Genomic DNA, 20,434 nt, shown 5'->3' with positions numbered 1-20,434 from the left:
TTAAACCTTAGGCTAACTGTGTATTGCATTAAACAAAAAGTATATACACACGTTGTTAACTATTTAAAGGAGAAGAGACGTGTCGATCCTGTAGTGCTCTCTGATTGGTCAGAACCGACCAGCTCCCACCCCTTCTACGGACCACTCACCGGCCGCGTTTTGTTCACGTGACTTCACCCCGTTCGCTCCTGCAAAGTTAAAAACAGACTTTGTTTATCTTGCAGGTTGTTTGCTGAAATGCTCTGCGACTAGTTAACCTACTTTCCGCTCCACGTCCAACTGTTCCGTTTCCTCGGCTTCAAGCTGAGGTCGAAACCCCGTTGTATCACTCCTCGGTTCTGTAGCAGCGACTCGCTTTGTTATCCTATTAAATTAATTGTGTTTTCTGCCACTGATACCGCGCTGCACGACAAAAAGCAAAAGGGTTCTGGACTCGCGATTTCCACCGAACATCTCGTTGTGGAGACGGTCGTCTGCTGCTTTTGGGGCAGAGGGAGCGATTTGTTGCAGCTGAACCTCGGCAGGAGAAGCTCCCCGTGAGGATTTCTTCTTCTTTTTTTATTTTTTTTTATTTTAATCGAGCATTTGGAGAGCGCCATGGCGACCGAAGTGGATACGTGGTCCTCCGCTGCCAAAGTCGACGGTGAGTTAATCTTGAGTCAACCCCCGCTCTATGTGCACGGTGACCCCCCCTCCCTCCCCGGACAGCCGGAGGGCCTGGCTGGAGTGCTGTCCTTGGGTCTATTGTCCCCGCATGGGATGGGCTGCAACGCCATGCTCCACCATGTGCTCTGTTCTAAAAAAAAAACACACGCATCGCACCGAGCATTGACGCAACGCTCGCTGCGCATTAATCAGCGGTGTGCAAAATAAGACCCGAACGCATTTTGTTGCGTGTCTTTCTCTTTGTTCTTTTAGGCTTTGTTGCGGTGTTTTGTTGTTATGGTTAACCCTTTCACGTGCGTGATTGGACGAGCCCACGCTGCTCACTTCCGCCGTGGCTCGTCGTTGTTGTGCACACCACTGGCGCAGACCGCCGAGTGCATTTCTATACACGGACACGTCTCTTTGCACTTCGTGCGCAATGTGAAACGAGAGCGTGCACCAGTACGGCCGTGCTGTCCGCGATCGTGCACATATGCCAGATGTGAGTGCGCCCTCAACTCCCTGTAATTTAACGGTTATTTCGAGGCAGTCAGTGTAATGACACACGCCCCTTTTCCGTATGAAGTTCCGTCTTTCTTTGTATGCTTATGCTTCAATAACACGGCGGTGGCCCGATTCCGTCATTGACACAAACCGGAAGCGATCTCGATTTTAGATCGAGCGATTCACGGCCAGTTTTAAAATGCATGGCTCGATCAAACGTGCATGTGGCCTGAAGACTGTTTCTATTCTAATAATTAGACGGGAGCTTTCTTTGGATCGCTTTCCTCCCGCAGCGCGTCGATGACGTCGACATGCATATCTGACCATAAAGCCTTACGTAATCCCTCCCTGGCTGCGTGTGGTCGGTTAACAGTTACATAAGTACAGGAATGTGTTGTTAGCACCGCAATATATTGTGATTGAAGTGATATTTCACTGGTGCGAGTGGCGTTTAGATTCAAAACAATGGTGCCTCGATACACCACGTGGTTTGTTAAACGTGCGCGCGGCCGTGTGTGCGCGTGCTTGTGGTGCACAGATGGGCTTTGCTGGGTGAACTTGTCTCGTCTTTTTCTGTTAATGAGGTGGACACACACACACACACACACACACACACACACACACTGTCAGATACTCTATTGTCAGTGCTTAGGCAAAACAACAACAACTCTACCCATGGTGGTTCACGAGTATATGATGCATATGTAAATCCTACATTGTATAGCACACATGGATCATCCCCCAATCAACAGGCTGCCTTTGTGTCATTTGATTGCCGTTTATTATTAAGTGACCAGAGCATACAGCATTGTCTTTATAATCTCCTCCCAGCCATTGAAAACCCCCAAGTACTTCAATTTAAAATATTACATATCTGTAAAAAGCCTGATATATATATATTTTTTAAATCAGATATGTTGTGAAACTTTCTTGAGTAGTTTCACAGACTAACTTACAAAATAGCAGAAAGCCAAATAGTTGTTGGTCACAGTAGCCGAGGTGCACTGAGGTTACGGCCGTTTCAGCCCCATTTGGGTGCCGTGTGTTGCCAGTCGACCATTTCAAATGGACCATAGTTAAGTAAATAAGTAAACGTCTAACCTTACTATGGGAATTTGAGTTGGGTGTCCCTGCAGTCTGTGCAACTAGTCACCAGCTCTCCATGAATATTTGAGATGTTGGGATTATGAAGTTTGGCCATGCTGCAGCTATGGGCAGGAAACTGATGGTTTAGTTGGTTATTCAAATCAATATCGTTGTTGCCCTGTTTTGCTGAATGAATGAATAAACTTAAGTCAGAAATTACATCTGACAATTGGACCCAATTGACTTTATATCAATGACTTACGCTACGACTTCCTGCTACCAATAACCTGTTTACAGATCGGCGCTGTTGGTAACAGCCTTTTTAAAGCTACAGATTTAAATTCTGCAGAGCCCACCTATGAGCATCTTCGCAGAAACCCACTGCCACAGATGTCGAGCCATATCTTGTGCCTGCGGAGCACAACATTTAAAAAAAAAAAAAAAAAAAATCCTATTTGCGCACACTGTCCGCTGGCATCAAGATCCTTAGTTTGGACCTCGAGCAAACTGCTTTACCGCAGATACGTGAAAATGATTGGCTGTCTGATTGTTGTAAAAATGCAACAACAGCATGTTATCAGCCTCTTAACCGTTTTATAGTCGCTCCAATCTTCTGTATGCACCTCCCTGTGTACTTTATCTGTGTTTGTCTGGTACATGGGATGACTCCAGAAGCACAGTCAGCATACGCGTACATTGTGCATTAATAAAACAAGTTGCAACCAGTGCTCTTTTATTTGTTGAAGATGTTTGGCCGGTTCCCAGCATACAATGTCACCTAGGCGTTGGGCGCAGAACTTTAGGCGGCGTGTCTTTAACGCGTTTTTAAATGACGCTGTCATGGTTTCCTTAAATTAAATGGCAGTTAAACCCCAGGACGTCCCCGCCCGGTCCTCCTCCAGTAGATAATCACCACTAGACCTCATGCAGCGGAGTGTCTGCTGTCTCCTACATGTTAACAAATGCTTTTAGGACATCACACATTTTGAGTTTTGTTTCACTGCGTTGATAGACAGGGAAAAAATATACTATATTTAACCAGTTAGGTTGTTTTGACTGAATGTAAAAACACTTTTTTGACTTTTGATTTTGACAGCGGAGATGCTCTATAATCTAGATTCAAAAACATCTTTAAAGAAATGCTTGCATCAGCAGATGTTAATACACTCTAAATCAATATTTGTGTCTGATATGTTTTCATAAAAAGATAACCAAGTTAACACCTGTAAAAAGGATCCTTATTTTTTTTTATTTTCCAGACTGAATGAACATACAAACATTGCTATCGTTAAAGTTTGCCCTCTGCACACAGCTGTTCAATATCCTGCTCATAAGTACACGACTCCAACTCGGGATTAAGGCGAACACAAAGAACACAGACGTGTGCAACCACTCTTGGAAGTAGAGGGACACTTTGAATACGCCGCTGTATGCAACAGATCCCCCCCCCCCCCCCCCCTCCTTCTTAAAAAAAGTAATCCGTAGTCGTGAAGTATAGGACGGTCCCTGAGGAGGAATGCGCTCCTCTGACCCCGTGGTTGATAAACCCTGCGACAGCATAGGGGCCTAACGCATGGACGCCGCATGCAGGGCAGAGGTCCTGGCCGTGGTTAACCGGTGCGTCGTGGGCTTTGGTCTTTTGGTTTAGTTTTTGTTGCTGTAGCTTTTATGAGACCAACCACGGCTTTTGTAAGGAGAACTTTTCACAAAAGAAGTTGAACAAACGGGCAGGGCTTCGTTTTTGAGCAGCTTGTTTTTGCAACTCTCTCCTCAGTGCACAACGGCAACTTTCTTTTTTTTTTTTTTTACTGCCATCTCATTTTTCTGCTTGCCTCCAATTGGCCGGTCATGTATATGGCGCGCTGCCATTGGCCATTTTTTTCCCCTGCGCTGGCAGGCCTCGTGGCCAACATGAGGCAAGGATACGCAGGAGGCGTAGGAGGAGGTGACACATGTTCGGCTGTTTACACATTTTCGAAGGCCAAGGGTGTGGCGCTGTTTTTAACAGGTTAATTCAGTGAGGTGGGCGGCTTCGTGCCACGGCGCTTCCTTCCTCGCTTGTTATTCGCAATCCAAGTCAAGCATTTGAGACCGGTTGACTTGTTTTTTTAAATCATTTTTTTAAATATATGAACCATTTGGTACTTTTGTAGGACACAGGCTGCAGCTTGGTCTAAAGATTGTTAGTTTTCTGTGGTGTACACACACACACACACACACACACACACACACACACTCCCCCTCTCTGGTTCCACATGTCCTGTTATCTACAGCCCCATAACTCATGTTTGCTGCCATTTGGTGCACAAGCATAAGCACTGTAGGTATTCATTACACTCTCAGACATTCCTCCTCCTCTTTTCTCTCCCACTGCTGGGTCATGTGACCAGTCATTGACCCAACCATGCCATATGTAGTCAAGCCCTGGCTGCTGCGGACGGACACAAAAAAAAGGAGTGGTGTCAGCATTTCCCCGGCATGTGGGTCACTTTGCTCAGCCCCTCCTTCCAAGCCTGCGGAACACTCCAGTCCCACATGTTTTTGTTGTTGTTGTTGTGGTGTGTGGAGACCACCACCACAACAACAAGAAGCATGCTATGTAGACGCTTTATTAAATTACACATTCTTTTCATCACACCCACTATGGAATAGTATTTGAAGTCAATTGACACAATGTCCCAGATGAACTTGATGCATTCTGCTGTTGATTGTGGTCGTAATGGCAGTATTTTTGCACTGTCCCGCGAAAACCCAAATGCCCTAATCAATGCAATTTGCTCGTCCTCCCCCGACCACAGGGGTGTTCTCCTTCGACGAGAACCTGGCGGAGGCCAACCAGCCGTACAGCGTCGACGACGACTTGCTGAACGAGGCGGAGGTGAACGGTAACTGGACCCCTCAGGAGAAGGCCCTCCACGAGGCCCGACTCAAAGCCAAAGCCAAGCGCCGCCTGCGCAAGTCCTCATCGCGCAACTCCACCAGCGAGTCCTTCTCCGAGTCGGGAGACGTGCCGGGGGGCGACCCGCACAGTCCCAAGGGGAAAGTCAACACCAGTGACCGCAAATCCAGGACGGGAAAGGGCAGAGGCCTGCCAAAGAAAGGTGCGTTGGAGCGACTCGCATGCAGCTTTCTGTTTTGAATTTTTTTTATTTATTTTTGTTGGAAGCTGCGTCAGTCGGAGAGAGCAAGCAGCCTGATGTCCATCAAGTGACTTTTGTCTGAGCTACAAAAACGCACAGTTTTTGGTGTAAAAAAAAAGATTTCTACACTCTGCTCCTGAAGTTGTTACAGTTTGTGCACGTGTAATGATTGTGGTTGTTGTTGACAGTAGCAATAAGTTTAATTTGAAATCTGCTGCAGAAGCTGCTTTTCAATAGCTGCACCAGTTGTGTTTGTGGCCCTGGCTTCTTTAAAAAAAAAAAAAGTTTTATGTTTAGCTGGACCCCAATGGTGAGCACGCCTTTATGGTTTGAATGCAGGTGGAGCAGGTGGTAAAGGAGTTTGGGGGGCCGCTGGGATGGTTTATGAAGATGAGGAGCCTGATATGCGGGACCCCAACTACGATGAGTCTGCTCAGGTGAGCGGGTACAGCCGGCATGTACTGTTCATTATGTGCATATTTCTTTGGAAGAGTTCGTACTCAAAAACCTTGTGTTTGCTTTCCTTAGACTAACTATTATCTTCCAAAACAGACTAACTGTCCCTAATTCTGTCGATTTAAGTTAGGTGGAATGTAAAATGCCTTGAAATTGGGAATTTCCCAAATATATTGCCTTCATCAAATGGCTTTTGTCCCAGCCACAGATTTTGGCCTCAGATATTTGACCTTTTTATCCATGCGTTTTGGAAGTTGATCCTCTATCTTCTAAATGTTTTCATCACCTGACTGTCTATGCACACCCATTCTAAACTGTGTGTTTTCCTGATGAGAGCATCACCAGCAGAGTTTAGTTTATCACGGTTGTTTGATCTGATATGTTGTGTGGATGAGCATTTTGTTCCCTTTGATCCAAGCTTACACCCTTTTCTATTCCTTGTGTCAAACCGTAATGGAGAAAAGCCCTTTAAGAGATTAAACTCTACAATCAAAATAAATTGCACAATGCTTCACTCACTTTGATAGCTTTTAATAACTTCAAGGACATGAGATAAAATGCATTGCAACATAATCGTTTGCCAAAAACGCTGTTTTAATCTAAAAATCTAATGATTTGGCCGAGGCTTATTTGAAAAAACATGTTTCATCCAGGTGGCACCGGTCTTGGCTCAATAAACAGTATTTCCAATCTTTAACCTTTTTTATCGAGCAAATGGTCTGCGTGACACGGCTGCAGGTCGAGTTTGTTTGTCTCCTGTCATGTTCTGCCGGACTAAATGAAGAGTGGGAACGGAGCTTCTGTTGCTCAATCGGTTGACATCGGCCTTGGGAGCCGCTCAGAGAAGCCGATGCGATTTGGCCCTGAATGTCGTACTCTGAATGGTAAATGTTAAATGGGAACTGGGACGGAAAAGCACACCGGACATGTTCAGGTGACGGCGGGTTTCTGAAGGTCATCCATTAGCTCCCCTTTTTGAGCCATGCACGGTTAAAGTAGCTTTCCTATTGCCTCCTAAAGTCAGTCATCACAGAAACATGGGCAGATTTCTTTCTCTTATAAACCAAAAGCAGTTAATCTCCTATTCAAGTTTTTATGCATTTTATTTACATTCTATATTCCCCGTTAAACTCATTCAATCTTTGCCAAGATTATCATTTCATAAATTATTCCATTGTTCTCCAGTTGATCAAAACATCACCTGTAAATTTGGTTCTGACTCACATTCTTGGCATTTGCTCAACCTCGAGACAAAAGGGAGCTTTTTGTTGTGTTATTACCGAGGAAAAGAAGACAAAATCTACCATCCAAAATGATTAAGCCATTTTATAACTTTTGAATTTAAAACCTTGATCGTGCACATTTCCAGATACACTTGTCAGTTTGTGTGTATAAATGGAGTGACGACGTGTTTGTTCTCCCACAGGGGGACACAGTTTATGCAACTGTTGTGCCTGAGGTAGATGAGAAGGAACTGGAAAAAATGGTCAAGCCAATAGTACAGGAGTACTTTGAACATGGAGACACCAAAGAGGTCCAGGTAAATGCTCAAGGAAGGATGGATGGATGAAGAAAGTGATGGCGGGCACATAACGGTGCTGCTAATGGAGTTTCGTCTCAAATAGTCTTATTTGTCCTCCCTCCTGTCAGATGTTGCTGAAGGGGCTCAACCTGGGCACGCATAAGTTTGAGTTCTCCTCCCTGGCCGTGTCACTGTCCCTCGAAGGCAAGGCCAGCCACAGAGAGCTGACCTCCCGCCTGCTGTCCGACCTGTCGGGCAAGATGCTGTCTCAAAGTGAAATGGCCCGTGCCTTCGACAAGATCCTCAAAGAGCTGCCGGACCTGATACTGGACACACCGGAGGCTCCGCAGGTACAACATGTGCATTTTGTCACATATTGCTACACATGCTGTAATAAAATAATAAAAAAATATATAATAATAAATGATTTTGATGTCTCACAGATGTTGGGCCAGTTTGTAGCCCGAGCCATAGCAGACCACATCCTCCCCATGTCTTTCCTGGACTGTTACAAGGGCAAAGTGGACTGTGAGCATGCCAGGTGAGCGCAGTTTGAATGCATACAGAGTGGCTTCTTCAAAAACTCCTTGTTTGCAAGCGATGCAACATTTCATTTTACAGTAATATGAGCTAAAAAGATTGATGCAGATGTGAGGGAAATCTTCCTCTCACTCTGGAAAATCTGATAAACTCCACATGTAGTACAGTGTGGTTAAGAAATCCTTTTTAAATGGAACAAAACATTGGGGTTTTCTTGGCTATTTAGGAGCCTCATGGCATTATTAATGTATAATATGTATGTAGCCGAGGGTTTATGGTACGCCCATACTTTGGTTAATTAACAAAACAACAACACGGCTCCGGTTCTGCGCCACGCCGGCCGCAACTGTATTACTTTTTTTAAACCACCGTTGAACCCTTCCTCTACTTCCATCTCCACCTTCACAATAAAAGTACACCGGAACACTAGTGCAATAATAGCTTACATGTGTATATATATATATATGGGCAACTTTTTAATATATATATTTTCAGAGTGGCTTTAGACCGTGCCGAAGTGCTGCTGACCATGAAGAGGGAGATGGTTCGTCTGGATAATGTGTGGGGTGTGGGTGGAGGCCTGAGACCTGTGAAACATCTCGTCAAAGAGGTACGCAAATACTATTTAAAAAATGCAATACTCTCCTTGTGTCCATATTAAAAATGATTTTCCTTTAATGACCCATAGCGCTGAGGTCAATGTTTTAGTATTGACAAGCTCTGCTTCTTCATTCACATTACGTAATAGTAAGGTAAACAGAAGGCAGAGTGCATGCTGGTTAGGGAGCCACGGGCTCTACTATGCTGCTGTGTCAGCAGAATCCTTTTCTCCCCCTGAAAAAGGGAATTGCAAAAACAAGGGCACAGGAGGGGCTGACACGGATCCACATAGTGGCCTAAAACTGCAGATTTCACATGTGCACACGCTCTGTTCATACCCTGTCTTTGTTTCAATGTTTACAATTATTCTTCTACGTGGGTCTGGGCAGTGTGGGAGTTTCAAGTGCAAATCTTGTAAATTGTACGTTACGCAACATTTAAAAGGTTTTTTGTTTTTTTGCATGTTTAGAAATGTGCGAGTGGTCTGCCGGTGTGTTCAGTCGTACAAATACAGATTTCCCCTTGATGAAAGGCCATGAACCTGATTTAGCATAATTAGCATTCTAGTTAAGATAAAACATCAATATTCATGCATCATCATCACAATGTAGATGTAATTTCTCTCTTAACAGATTCTAGTAATCTCCTCATAATGAAATCCAAAGGAGATTACATTACATTTGATTTAGCTGATTCTTTTATCCAAAGCGACTTACATTGCATTGTAACCCATGCGCTACATTTTGCCTGGGGAGCAATTAGGGGTTAGCTGGCTTGCTCAGGGACACGTTGACATGGCCCACATGGGGCAGCCGGGATTTGAACTGCCAACCTTGCGGCTCCCAGCACATCACACTACTCCATGCGCCACCATCGCCCCCAGATGTGTTGCAATGAGCAGGCTTTTCAAGCGAAACAATCCATTTCAATGACCAAAGTTTGATTGCATGTGCATTTTTTGTGTCTTTGCTTCAGATGAACCTCCTGCTGAAGGAGTACCTGATATCAGGAGACGTGGCTGAGGCAGAGCACTGTCTGCGGGACCTGGAAGTCCCACACTTCCACCACGAGCTGGTCTACGAGGTATCAAAGACTCCAGGCTGTTGTCTCTCTTTAAGTTTTTATTCTGCCATGAAACCACCTACGTATTGCACACTTTTCAAAACATTCACCAAGAATTAAAATTCTTAAACAAATAAAAGCCAGAAAATCAAACGGTAAACATTATAAACAAAGGGTCGAGCATGAAACCGAAGCGTGGCAGTATTACATTAAAGGGTCAATGATGAATCTTATTTGCAGGCATAATGTCAAACTTCACTATGTTGGCTTTTTCCATGTTCTCCTCCATATCATGGTGATAAGATAACATTTACAAAGGGCAAAGTCTCATTTCTTTGTCCATGTATTAAAAGAGATCCGCCTAAATTGATCAATCCAAAATGGAGGCACATAAAACAGAACTGTCATTCCTCCATACAAATTGAATGAGTTGTCATAAGTTATAATACTCCACCTTCTCTCTATTGTGAACAATAATAAAATGGTAAACACTGTCACCACGTGGTGAAATGTGCATGTTGCACATCTATACTAATTTACCTTTTTTGTTAGATTGTTAGACATTAGATGATAGCAGAGCAGTGCACATTTGTCTTACTCACTCACTTATTGTATTTTTTTTAGGTGGTAGTGATGGTGCTGGAGTCAACAGGAGAAACTGCCAGTCACATGATGATAAAGCTGCTGCAGTCCTTTTGGAAAACGGGCCTCATCACTGTGGATCAGATGAACCGGGTCGGTGCCTCGCGTTTCCCTTTTTTTAATAAACACTACAATTAAACAACAATTTTCTGTATGAAAGACATGCTCGGCATATCGGATGAAAACACACACTTGTACTCATACAATCCGTTTTACCCGCCTATAGGGTTTCCAGCGCGTCTATGATGAGCTCCCGGAAATTAACCTTGACGTGCCACATGCCCACTCCATCATGGAGACCTTTGTGGACCTTTGCTATAAGGAGGCCGTCATCACCAAACAGCTCAGGGATGCATGTCCCGCCAGGTGAGTTGTCTATCTATCGCTGCTTCAAAACTTTTTATTATGGTTTTATGTTTATTTTCAACAAATATTGTGAATTGAAGAAAGTGTAAATAGTTTGGCTCATTCATTTGATCATTTTTTTCCCTTCTTTTTGGACATCAATGCTACAGAGAAATAACCAATATTAAGCTTTGACAACATAGAGATAATGGTTCTGAAGATCAACTCAATTTTGGTTATCTGTCAGTAACATGTTTCTCTAACTCTTTCCTCCACCAGAGGACGTAAGCGCTTCGTGAGTGAGGGGGATGGAGGCGCGATCAAGAACTAATCCACAAGAGGAGGAGGGGCAGGGGGTTGGTGGTGGTGGTGGTGGTGGTGGGGGTGGTGGTGTCTTCAGGTTGTTGCACCCAGATTTTGCTCCAGCATGTTTGCCTTTTGAAACCAGGCATCCTGGCAGTCTTAAGATTCCTTGTTCGTCTCCAGATAATGTTCTCATTACACAAACCAGCATTGACGTTTACTGAAAGTAGACCCAATAGACTGAAGGTGTTCAGTTCCAGTCATCTTGTTAATCAACGTTTTTGTCAACAACAACAAAAAAATCGAAGAAATTTCTTTATTTTGACGATTTCCTCATTCGTCGTACCCGTTTAACAAGAGTAGTGTGCGTGAGAGCTGCAGGAAGACGGAGAGAAGAATGTTGGTGTTCGGGCTTTGCTTCAGCTGTTGCCATGTTTCTATGTCTTTCCATGTCAAGTGTTAGAAATTAAAAAAGCACTTGAGAGACAACTGCTACTGTACAGTCAGTGAGCACTTGGTAGTTTTCTTTTCTCTTTTTTCAAGGACATTGAGCTTTGTACCTTCTGGTTCTATGAAGTCTTCATGAAACAGTATATTTTTCTTTTGCCTTTTCGGTCCTCGAGACCAAATGTCAATTTTTATCAAGCAAGACATGTTCGGGCGGTTATTTAAAAATTGCATCAGGGCAAATATACTTTGAAGGCTCTTTTCTCTTAAAAATAAATATTAAATTAATAATAATTTGGGGTTAACGTGAGTTTGAACAAAAGCTTGAACAAGCACTATTTTGAGCATTCTGACGTTGCTTGCATTAAATAGATCTACAGCTCACTTGGTCAGAAATGGATTCCGGATAGGTGACCTTATGATATAAAGCCAAACCTAGAGAGCAGAACATCTGGGAATTGTCTTTAAATTATTTGACCTGTCTGATATGTCTGTGAAACGGCGATCTCTGCTTATCTTGGAAGACTGTATGTTAACGCATATTCATTTATGCACATTATGTTCTGGCACTGTTTGTAACAGTTTCTCATGTTGACGAAAGTAAATGTGGCTAAGAAATATATTTCATTCATTAAAAAGCAACAAACTTAAGTTTCTGCATTTCTTTTGTGATTAAACCAGCAGTATTGAGTAACCAGGAGTAAGTGATTTGGGAAGATACATTAATTAAATACATTAATTACCTCCTGCTAATCCATTAGTTGTGATCCTTAATGTATATTACAACAGTGTTATGCACTAGTATCTTCTAAGCTTCAAATTTAAAAATCTAAATGACCCATTGTAGCAGTTTAGCTTGGATTGTTTTTCTTTTCTATTTGTGGCAACTATATGCTTATAGTGATAATAAATGGTTTCTAGAAACATGCACTTCACAGGACAACTAGTTGATAACATAACCTGCAAATACACTGGATTACTTATTAGTGGTACATTGTGTGTAGTGGAAGAAGATACTTCAATACTTAAAGGTTATGGAGTCATCAAATAGTTACTCTCCTAATTACAGGATTTCACATCTTTATGGATCATTATGGGAGAATATGGGGTTTTTAAAAACTCAAGAAAACGCTGGGGAATTATCCAGTGCCAAGTGAGTTACTGTGTTAGTTAGTATGCAATACTAGTACACGTCAGTGAAATACAGATTTCTGTTTTTTCTAGAATAGTGAGGGTATGGCCCGCCCTACTCTGCCTCCGGTTGGCTTATCCTCCTTATTTAAACCAATCTGACGCCTCTTGCAACAAACCTAACCAACCCAACTGTCAGGCCTACGAAGTCACCGAGAATTAGCCAATCAGAGGAAAGGAAGGGAGGGTCGTGACATCGTTTTAGAAAAAAAAGGTTAACCAGGAAGTGGCTAGCAAGCTAGCATCGTAGAATGAGGTGCTGAGACTCTGGTACCTTCACAGGTTAGTATGCTTTCACTGGGTTTACTTTAAGCTAAAACTTTCTACTTGCTCCGTGATTTCTATTTCATTACCAATTAAAGTCACGTTGTGTTGCGCCAACCGATCGGTTTGAGTAAAAACGAACGTTAGCATTGCTGAGGAGTAGCGTGCAACCTGCTGTCAACGTAACGGCTGTGTTTAGTGGCGAGTTACCTCAGTACAAACGGCTCTGGTTCAAACAGGTGTTGGTGATTAGGACTTTACGATAATTAGTTTGAAGACACTATGCAAAGTAAAGTCTAATTACAAAACCGTGGATGCTGTAATATCATCCGTTAGCCTTACTCTTACCTATACAGTATTTTAATGTATGTATTATTATTAACGGGCATATTCATTATATAAAGAGAAATTGGACGCTTAATAAGTGTAAAAGAAAGCACTGGTTAATGTAGACCATCAGAGTGGAGTGTCTAATTGAACTGTAGGCGATATACTGATATTAGACCGTTGCGTTACGTCAAGATATCTTCCTCCCTCTCTTTTCCAGCTTGAGAAAGGCAGGATGGGCAGGCAGAGGAAGAGGGTGGTGACGGGTGAAGCTGTTCCCCTACTGCGGAAAGACGACAAGCCCCCTGCATTTCACCGAAAAGAGAAGAAGAAGAAAGTGGATATTGGCAAAGTATTCATTAACATCTCCATTGGCCTTTGCATATTCAGTCTGGCCTGGTTCTTTTACGCCCTGCACATGCGCTCGAGCCTGGCAAAGCGCGTGGTGACCCTGCACCCGTCACCTCGTGTCCTGGACGCCAACAGCAGCAGTGCCCCGGTCTCCGCAGAGAGGTTCTGGGGCTCATACAGGCCTCAGGTGTATTTTGGCATGAAAACCAGGAGTTCCAGGTCGATTGTGACAGGTGGGCGGACGCGTTTGTAAATAGTTTGCTTTGACAAAATATTTGCTTTGTGGCACTATTCAAATCTTGACTGTTTTAATTGCACTAGATCGGATAAATGGTGGCAAACAATCCCAGGCGGTTGACACAGTTTACCCTGTCAGTCAATTTGGACGACAAATGTTGTTTATTAGATATTAGCATAGTGTACTACATTTGACAATATTGAGGTGCAACAGTTAATTAAGCACCGCCATTCTTAAAACCCAGTTGGTCGATAACATGCTCCATGCATCCAGTGAGTTTATGACCCACCCTTTTTACCTGAAACTGTTGACTAATGTTTTGCAAATAAAATTGTTTTTCAAAAGAACCAAATAACTTGACTTTCCTTGTTTTTCCCCAGGTATGATGTGGATGCGTCAGTTTGCTGACATGGATGTAAACCTGAGGCACACCTGTGAGCAAGGGGACCGCTTGCAGGGCTACGGCTGGTTGATGCATGACGGCCTCACCTTTGGCGTCCAGGAAATCCGTGACAACGATTTCACATTAACGACAGAGTTCGTCAAGAGGATGGGAGGGGATCACGGGGGAGACTGGACATGGAGGGTCACTGCCAAACAGCATGTGAGTGCTCACTTTTTAAATTTTATTTAGCCCCATGAGCAGACGTTCCCATTGAAAGTTTTAATAATTGTATGATTTTTGTCTTTACCCACCAGAGCTCGGCCCCTCAAGCGCCAGTCCTCTCCCTAATGTTTTACACAGCAACAGACACCCAGGGCTCACTGGAGGCTCACCTTGAGGACGGAAACCGCCTGGCGTCCGTCACCGGTTTCTCCGAAGAACTTGGAAACTTTAAGATCACTTTCCGAAAGCCAGTTACTGGGGAATTATCCAGTGCCAAATATGCAACGTAAGTGCATCAATACAGAAGTGTTTGGTTACGACAACAGTTTCAGGGGGATCATGAATTAGGCAGGAACAGATGCATACAAAATGCATGCAATGATTTAAAGTGTGAGATTAGTCAACTTATTTTATGCAGAAAAATACAATGTGAGTGACCCAAAAAATCTGCAAATCATTTGGATCTCCCTGGTTCCCCGAATCCGTCCTTCGGTGGTAATGTCCCAATGTGTAAACCTGCATAGCTACATTCTTTACAAAATAATGTATCTCACCATGAGATGGCAGCAAAAGCATAATTTTCAGCTTCGTTTCATACATTTGTTAATCCCCAACACACTAGAGGAATTTGGTTTTCTTTATTGTTTTTGAACATACTAATATACATTATAACGGATACAAATGAAATATTTGGTCTGAAGACAAGCAGCTTCTCTTCTTGAGGACTGGTATAGCAAATACAAATTTTCTGTATGCACTGATTGATTGAATTATGATTCATGAAAGATGTGTGTTGAAGTGTTTGTGAGGCAATGTTCACTCATCCACACCAGCACCTGTGATTTCATGAGTTTTTTTAAACATTTTATTTCCAGCTACAACTATCTTCAGACTGTCTCTCCTGGCTTGGAGAAGCTGACTGACATTGTGAAGCAAAGTCTGAACCGTAGGTTTATCTACAGCCCTCCTTCTGGTGAGAAAAGGCATTACATAGCCGTGGACACCTACCAGCCCCCCCACCAACCGAACCCTGCTGATACACGGAAGGAGAGTGACTTTGTGGTCCACCAGGTGACCGTCCAGATGCCGTTCCAGATCGAAGTTCTGTTTGAGTCGGGGAGCTTCCACAGACGTCCCAACCAGCTTGTGGGCTCAGTCATGACTCAGGAGCTGGAGAGGAGGAAAGCCGAGTTCGACTCAAAGTTCGAGAAGACTTTTGGCCTCGAAAGCAAAGGTTTCAGCCAGTCGCAGGTTAAGTTTGGCAAGGCAGCGCTCAGCAACATGTTGGGTGGAATGGGCTACTTCTACGGCGAGTCCGTGGTACAGTCGGTCTACAATGAATACCCGCTCCTCTACCCTGAAGGAGCTTTATTTACCGCCGTGCCATCGCGCTCTTTCTTTCCGAGAGGGTTCCTTTGGGACGAGGGCTTTCACCAGCTTTTGCTGAGCAAGTGGGATCCCCAAGTGACGAGGGAGGCTATTGCCCACTGGATAGACCTGATGAACATGGAGGGCTGGATCCCGCGGGAGCAGATCCTGGGAGACGAGGCTCGCAGCAAAGTCCCCGCCGAGTTTGTCGTTCAGCGAAACGAGAACGCCAACCCACCTACCCTTTTCCTGGCTCTTCAGCAACTCATCGAGCAGCTCTCGTCACATTCGGAAGAGCCGGCGTCTCGACCGACCTTGTCTTTCCTTCGACGGCTCTTCCCCCGACTGAAAACGTGGTTTGAATGGTACAACACCACACAGACGGGGTCTCTGCCAAACTCCTACCGCTGGCGCGGACGCGACAGGGACACCAATCTTTTCCTCAATCCCAAGACCTTGACTTCGGGGCTGGACGACTACCCTCGGGCCTCGCACCCGTCGGCAGATGAGCGCCATGTGGATCTGCGCTGCTGGATGGCCCTGTCCTCGGGCATCATGGCGAGTATAGCTCGGCTCCTAGGCGAGTCTCACCGCGACTTCGAACTCGCCCACCAGGTGCTCAGTGACAACGACCTGCTGAATGACCTCCACTGGTCAGAGCAACTCGGCGCTTTCAGCGACTTCGGCAACCACACCCAGGCTGTGTCCTTGCAGCAGGATAAGGTGTACGTGCCTCCCGGGCAACCTCGCCACCAGTTCCCCGTGGCACGTCTTGTGCGCTCGGTCCGCCGGGCGCCCAAGCTCCAGTACGTCAATGCGTTGGGTTACGTTAGCTTGTTTCCTTTCTTGTTGCACATTCTTACCCCGGATTCCCCCAAACTAGAGCACATCTTCCGTGACATGAGAGACTCAAACAAGCTGTGGACGCCCTACGGCCTGCGTTCGCTCTCTAAAGCCGATCCGCTGTACATGAAGCGAAACACAGAACACGACGCCCCCTACTGGAGGGGGCCGATATGGATTAACGTCAACTACTTGGCCGTCAGAGCCCTGCACCACTACGGCAACACAGACGGGCCACACCGCGAGAAGGCAGCCGCTCTGTACCAGGAGCTCAGGACTAACCTCATCAATAATGTTCACAGACAGTATGCTGAAACGGGGTACGTCTGGGAACAGTACAACGACGGCACCGGTCGGGGCCAAGGAAGCCACCCCTTCACCGGCTGGTCAGCCCTGACTGTATTAATGATGGCCGAACAGTACTGATGAGCGGCAGGCTTCAAGTCGTGTTTTCTAAGGTATTGGCTTTCGTTTATCTGGATGTGATCATGCTCGGGTGTAAATATCATTGGTTTTGTAATTATATCTTCCATTTGAAAAAAATGAAGCATTTAGGATCATACATTTCCACTCAATGAAGCATAAGATGGAAGAGAACGCTTCACACAGATATCATCTGAACGGCAAAGTCTTCGGTGCAGCGGCCTTTACTTTGTGTGACGCCAATCACTGCTTGGTGCTTGAGTTCTATACTCAAGATGCATTAAAGAAACACTTGCCACCTCATTATGTGGATGTTGAAAGTATGCAGTCCACTGAAACAAATGTGTTTCCCAGTTTTCTCTACGACAGATTAATTAAGAGACTATAAAGTCAGTAAATATCATAATGCCTAAACCAACTTATACTTCCATCTGATTTTAAGTTTCATTTTTGCTTAATGAAGATGGGCTTAATTGCCCATACTTAAACTCCTTGTGACAAAACTCTTTAAACATTATATAGAAACAAAATAAAACTCTCCAAAAACGTCTCGGCTGTTCTCTGCGCTGTCCCTCAATCAGTAACTGTATATCTGGTCAAAATAAATCCTTAATTCTTAGAGCTGGTTTTCCCACACAGCATCTTCTGCGTTGCCGCCTGTCCGAGCGGCTCGTGGGCGGCGCTCACTGCTTCTACCGTTCATTTCTTAAGACGCTCTCCAGCACACTTCTGTCTGACTGAGGAGAGAAACTTTCATGCATAGTAACTGCAATGAGACATGGTGTGACAACTGCACTAATATATATTAGTGTATATTATATATATATATATATATATATATATAAGATCTAATTTTAAGACAAAGAGCGAGAGTCTGAAACTGGTGAATTTTCATTTCTTAATGAGGTCATATCTTTCATGCAACTTCATTGCTTCTCAAGGCAACTTTTTATTATGGAAAAGCAAAACTGCTCTTTAATACATAAGAAACCACAGGTCCACCTCTCTGAGGGAGGGTTCATGCTTACACACTGTATGTGTGATGCTGTAAATGAACAATTATTAGATTTCTCACAAGTCTCTAACTGGGCAAATGAATGAGGGTCATTATTCGCTTAAATAAATGTTCCCATCTCCGTCTTAATGATTGGTAATTTTGATATTTAATTGTTTGTATAGTCTTTGGAAAAAAAAAAGGTTCTTTACAGTGTTTTCTTAAATGATCGCTTATGAAAGCAGCCATATTTTGTACACGCAGCCTGTGGTTTGACCGACAGGGAATACAACATTGACTGTGACTGTTTGTTAAAAACAATAAACGGTTAAAATAATTAGGGCCTGAGCCGACTGAAAGTCGGGCGAAAGCCCTATTGAAATTGCAAGAATTCTTCTTATTATTATTATTATTATTCTTATTATTTCACCACTTCAATCGCACTTTTGGGGCCTTTGCCATGTTCAAAAACTCTTGAATTTTTGCGTGCGCTTCAGAAGTGCGAAAAATTTATATATTCTTGGGGTCGCGCAATTTGGCGATGAAAAAAAGTGCTCTCTAGCGCCCCCTAAAGTGCTGCCTCTGGGGACATTTTTGTCCACTTTTACGGATTGACTTGAAATTTTGCACACAGGTGCTCTTGGATGTGCTCTACAAAAAAGTCAATCATGGTATGCAAATGCGCCTACCGTTTTATGGCCGCCATTTTGAATTTTGTGAAAAACACGTTTTTGCGAACTCCTCCCAGACGCTTGGTCCGATTTTGACGAAATCTTCACCAAAATGATCAGTGGCTCAATGCCATCAAAAGTTATCAAAAGCTTGTTGATATCTCATTTAGTTTTTAATTGATGGACCAATCAATTTGTCGGGGGTGTGGCCTAAAAAGGAAAGACCAATAACTTAAAAAGTAAAAGGCCTGTCGCCACCAAATCTTTAGGACATGTTCACATTGGGTCCTAGAACTTCCCCTGAGAATTAAAAAAAAATCGAACATTAGGGGGCGCTATGGTGATTTACTGTATTTTGGCCTTTTTTTCGCAATTTCCACCGTATTTTGGTTTTACAAACGAACGAACTCCTCCGAGAGTTTAAATCCGATCGATTTCAAAATCGGGCAAGTTGATCCTGACCCCCTTGGGGTCAAAAGTTATTAAAATCAAGAGTTTTCATAAAACTACCTGGCCGTGAGCTTGCGTGCAGTTTGGACGATTTTTGACGATTTTTCTCAAAAATGTAAAATGGTATAACTCCAAGGAACATTGATATTTCTGGCTAGAAATGTATATTCATGATGCTTGTGTAGGCCTTTAAGTAATGCCATGCAGTGATTTTCGAAAAAGTATAGCGCCACCTATTGGCTTACGTCAATGCAAAGTTTCTACATTTACATGTCCATTTCCTAGCCCTTTAATCTGATCAACTTCAAATCTGGGAATATAATACGTAAGACTGTGACGATGGCTCACAGTGAGAATTGGGAGTTTTGGACCAACTTTGTTGCTGTGACGACGTCATCTTCGCATGAAAGTTCAAGCACATCTTCTGAGCCTTGGCAAACTCCAAAACTCTTGGAAAGCTCATTGAGTGTCCTAGGTGATGACCTTTACAGACCTGATGTAGAGTTTTGGATCAAATGCTAAGAAATCCCTCCATTGCGCCCCCTGGAAGTTTTCGACGAAGCGGCGCCGGCACCATGTTTGACCTACAATTGTGGTGATTTTTTTAACAATTGTATTAAAGGGAGACTTCAAATAAAGTCTCTGACGACTATGCTCTAAAACAAACAGGAAGTCAGTTATAACCATATTAGTGTGAATATTCCCTGTAGTATTGCAAGAGAGTCACCAATCCTATTTGAAGGACGTTTCAAACCACTAAATTGTATCAGAGCAGATAGCTCATCTGCAGAGCGCTCGGCCCCCAGCGCTGGAGATGTGGGTTCGATTCCCAGCACGGCAGATCTTTTTATTTTCACCTCTATTTCGGTTTTGCACTTTGTACATCGCCACAACTTATTTAATAAGACTCCTGATGTGACTTAAAATGTATTTAATGAATCCAGGATGTAATATTTGTTCAGTATGCAGGAGCAGTGATTTAATTTGTCATGTTTAGTTTTTTTACATGAGAATATGGTTCGGTACATGCTGAGTTAATTCGAACAGCTGACGTGGGGCGCTTGTGGTAGCGGGGCAGCTAACAGACACTTTAATATAATTACATCTATGGTTTAAATACTCGTATTCTGCCACATACTGGTGGAGATGCAAACACGTTTACTCTGCGATCTCCATAAACTGCCTGCTCTGCTCATGGCGATGTTTAAAGTATGTAGTATGCAGTATGTAGTATTAGTATGCAGTCAAATAGCCGCATCCCTGACGTTTATGACACACCAAGCCGTTTGAAAATCGGTTGAAAATTGAGCAAAATATAGTTATTTCAGCACTACATGCACAGTAGACTTTAATGTTATAACTGGACGAGCGGTCCTGTCCTAAGATGGCCGCCGTGTGACGTCGTCGGGTCCCAT

General features: G+C 43.7%; 2 protein-coding genes across 2 annotated transcripts; both read left to right on the top strand.

The window, feature by feature from the left end:
• Positions 1-185: 185 nt before the first annotated feature.
• pdcd4a (programmed cell death 4a) lies at positions 186-11,943 on the top strand. The gene is made up of 11 exons (XM_037472488.2): positions 186-643; positions 5,034-5,336; positions 5,715-5,812; positions 7,258-7,371; positions 7,482-7,703; positions 7,797-7,894; positions 8,389-8,503; positions 9,469-9,576; positions 10,180-10,290; positions 10,424-10,563; positions 10,822-11,943. Exons 1-11 carry the CDS (start codon positions 598-600, stop codon positions 10,871-10,873), a joined length of 1,407 nt encoding a protein of 468 aa, XP_037328385.1. The 5' UTR covers positions 186-597; the 3' UTR covers positions 10,874-11,943.
• Positions 11,944-12,634: 691 nt separating this feature from the next.
• On the top strand, positions 12,635-17,225 carry mogs (mannosyl-oligosaccharide glucosidase). The gene is made up of 5 exons (XM_037472745.2): positions 12,635-12,765; positions 13,295-13,658; positions 14,044-14,267; positions 14,363-14,556; positions 15,146-17,225. The coding sequence occupies exons 2-5, from the start codon at positions 13,310-13,312 to the stop codon at positions 16,905-16,907; spliced, it is 2,529 nt and encodes an 842-aa protein (XP_037328642.2). The 5' UTR covers positions 12,635-12,765; positions 13,295-13,309; the 3' UTR covers positions 16,908-17,225.
• The last annotated feature ends 3,209 nt before the right edge of the window (positions 17,226-20,434 follow it).

Source organism: Pungitius pungitius, chromosome 9 (assembly GCF_949316345.1).
Source record: "Pungitius pungitius chromosome 9, fPunPun2.1, whole genome shotgun sequence".
Lineage (NCBI taxonomy): Eukaryota > Metazoa > Chordata > Actinopteri > Perciformes > Gasterosteidae > Pungitius > Pungitius pungitius.
This window is presented reverse-complemented; position numbering and strand designations above follow the sequence as displayed.

Excerpts from the sequence above, each read along its gene's own strand:
- pdcd4a (XM_037472488.2), top strand. The coding sequence starts at position 598 with ATGGCGACCGAAGTGGATACGTGGTCCTCCGCTGCCAAAGTCGACG. Across the intron at positions 5,813-7,257 it reads ACTACGATGAGTCTGCTCAG|GGGGACACAGTTTATGCAAC; the intron begins GTGAGCGGGTAC and ends GTTCTCCCACAG. Across the intron at positions 7,895-8,388 it reads GTGGACTGTGAGCATGCCAG|AGTGGCTTTAGACCGTGCCG; the intron begins GTGAGCGCAGTT and ends ATATATTTTCAG.
- mogs (XM_037472745.2), top strand. The coding sequence starts at position 13,310 with ATGGGCAGGCAGAGGAAGAGGGTGGTGACGGGTGAAGCTGTTCCCCTA. Across the intron at positions 14,268-14,362 it reads GGGTCACTGCCAAACAGCAT|AGCTCGGCCCCTCAAGCGCC; the intron begins GTGAGTGCTCAC and ends TTTACCCACCAG. Across the intron at positions 14,557-15,145 it reads TCCAGTGCCAAATATGCAAC|CTACAACTATCTTCAGACTG; the intron begins GTAAGTGCATCA and ends TTTTATTTCCAG.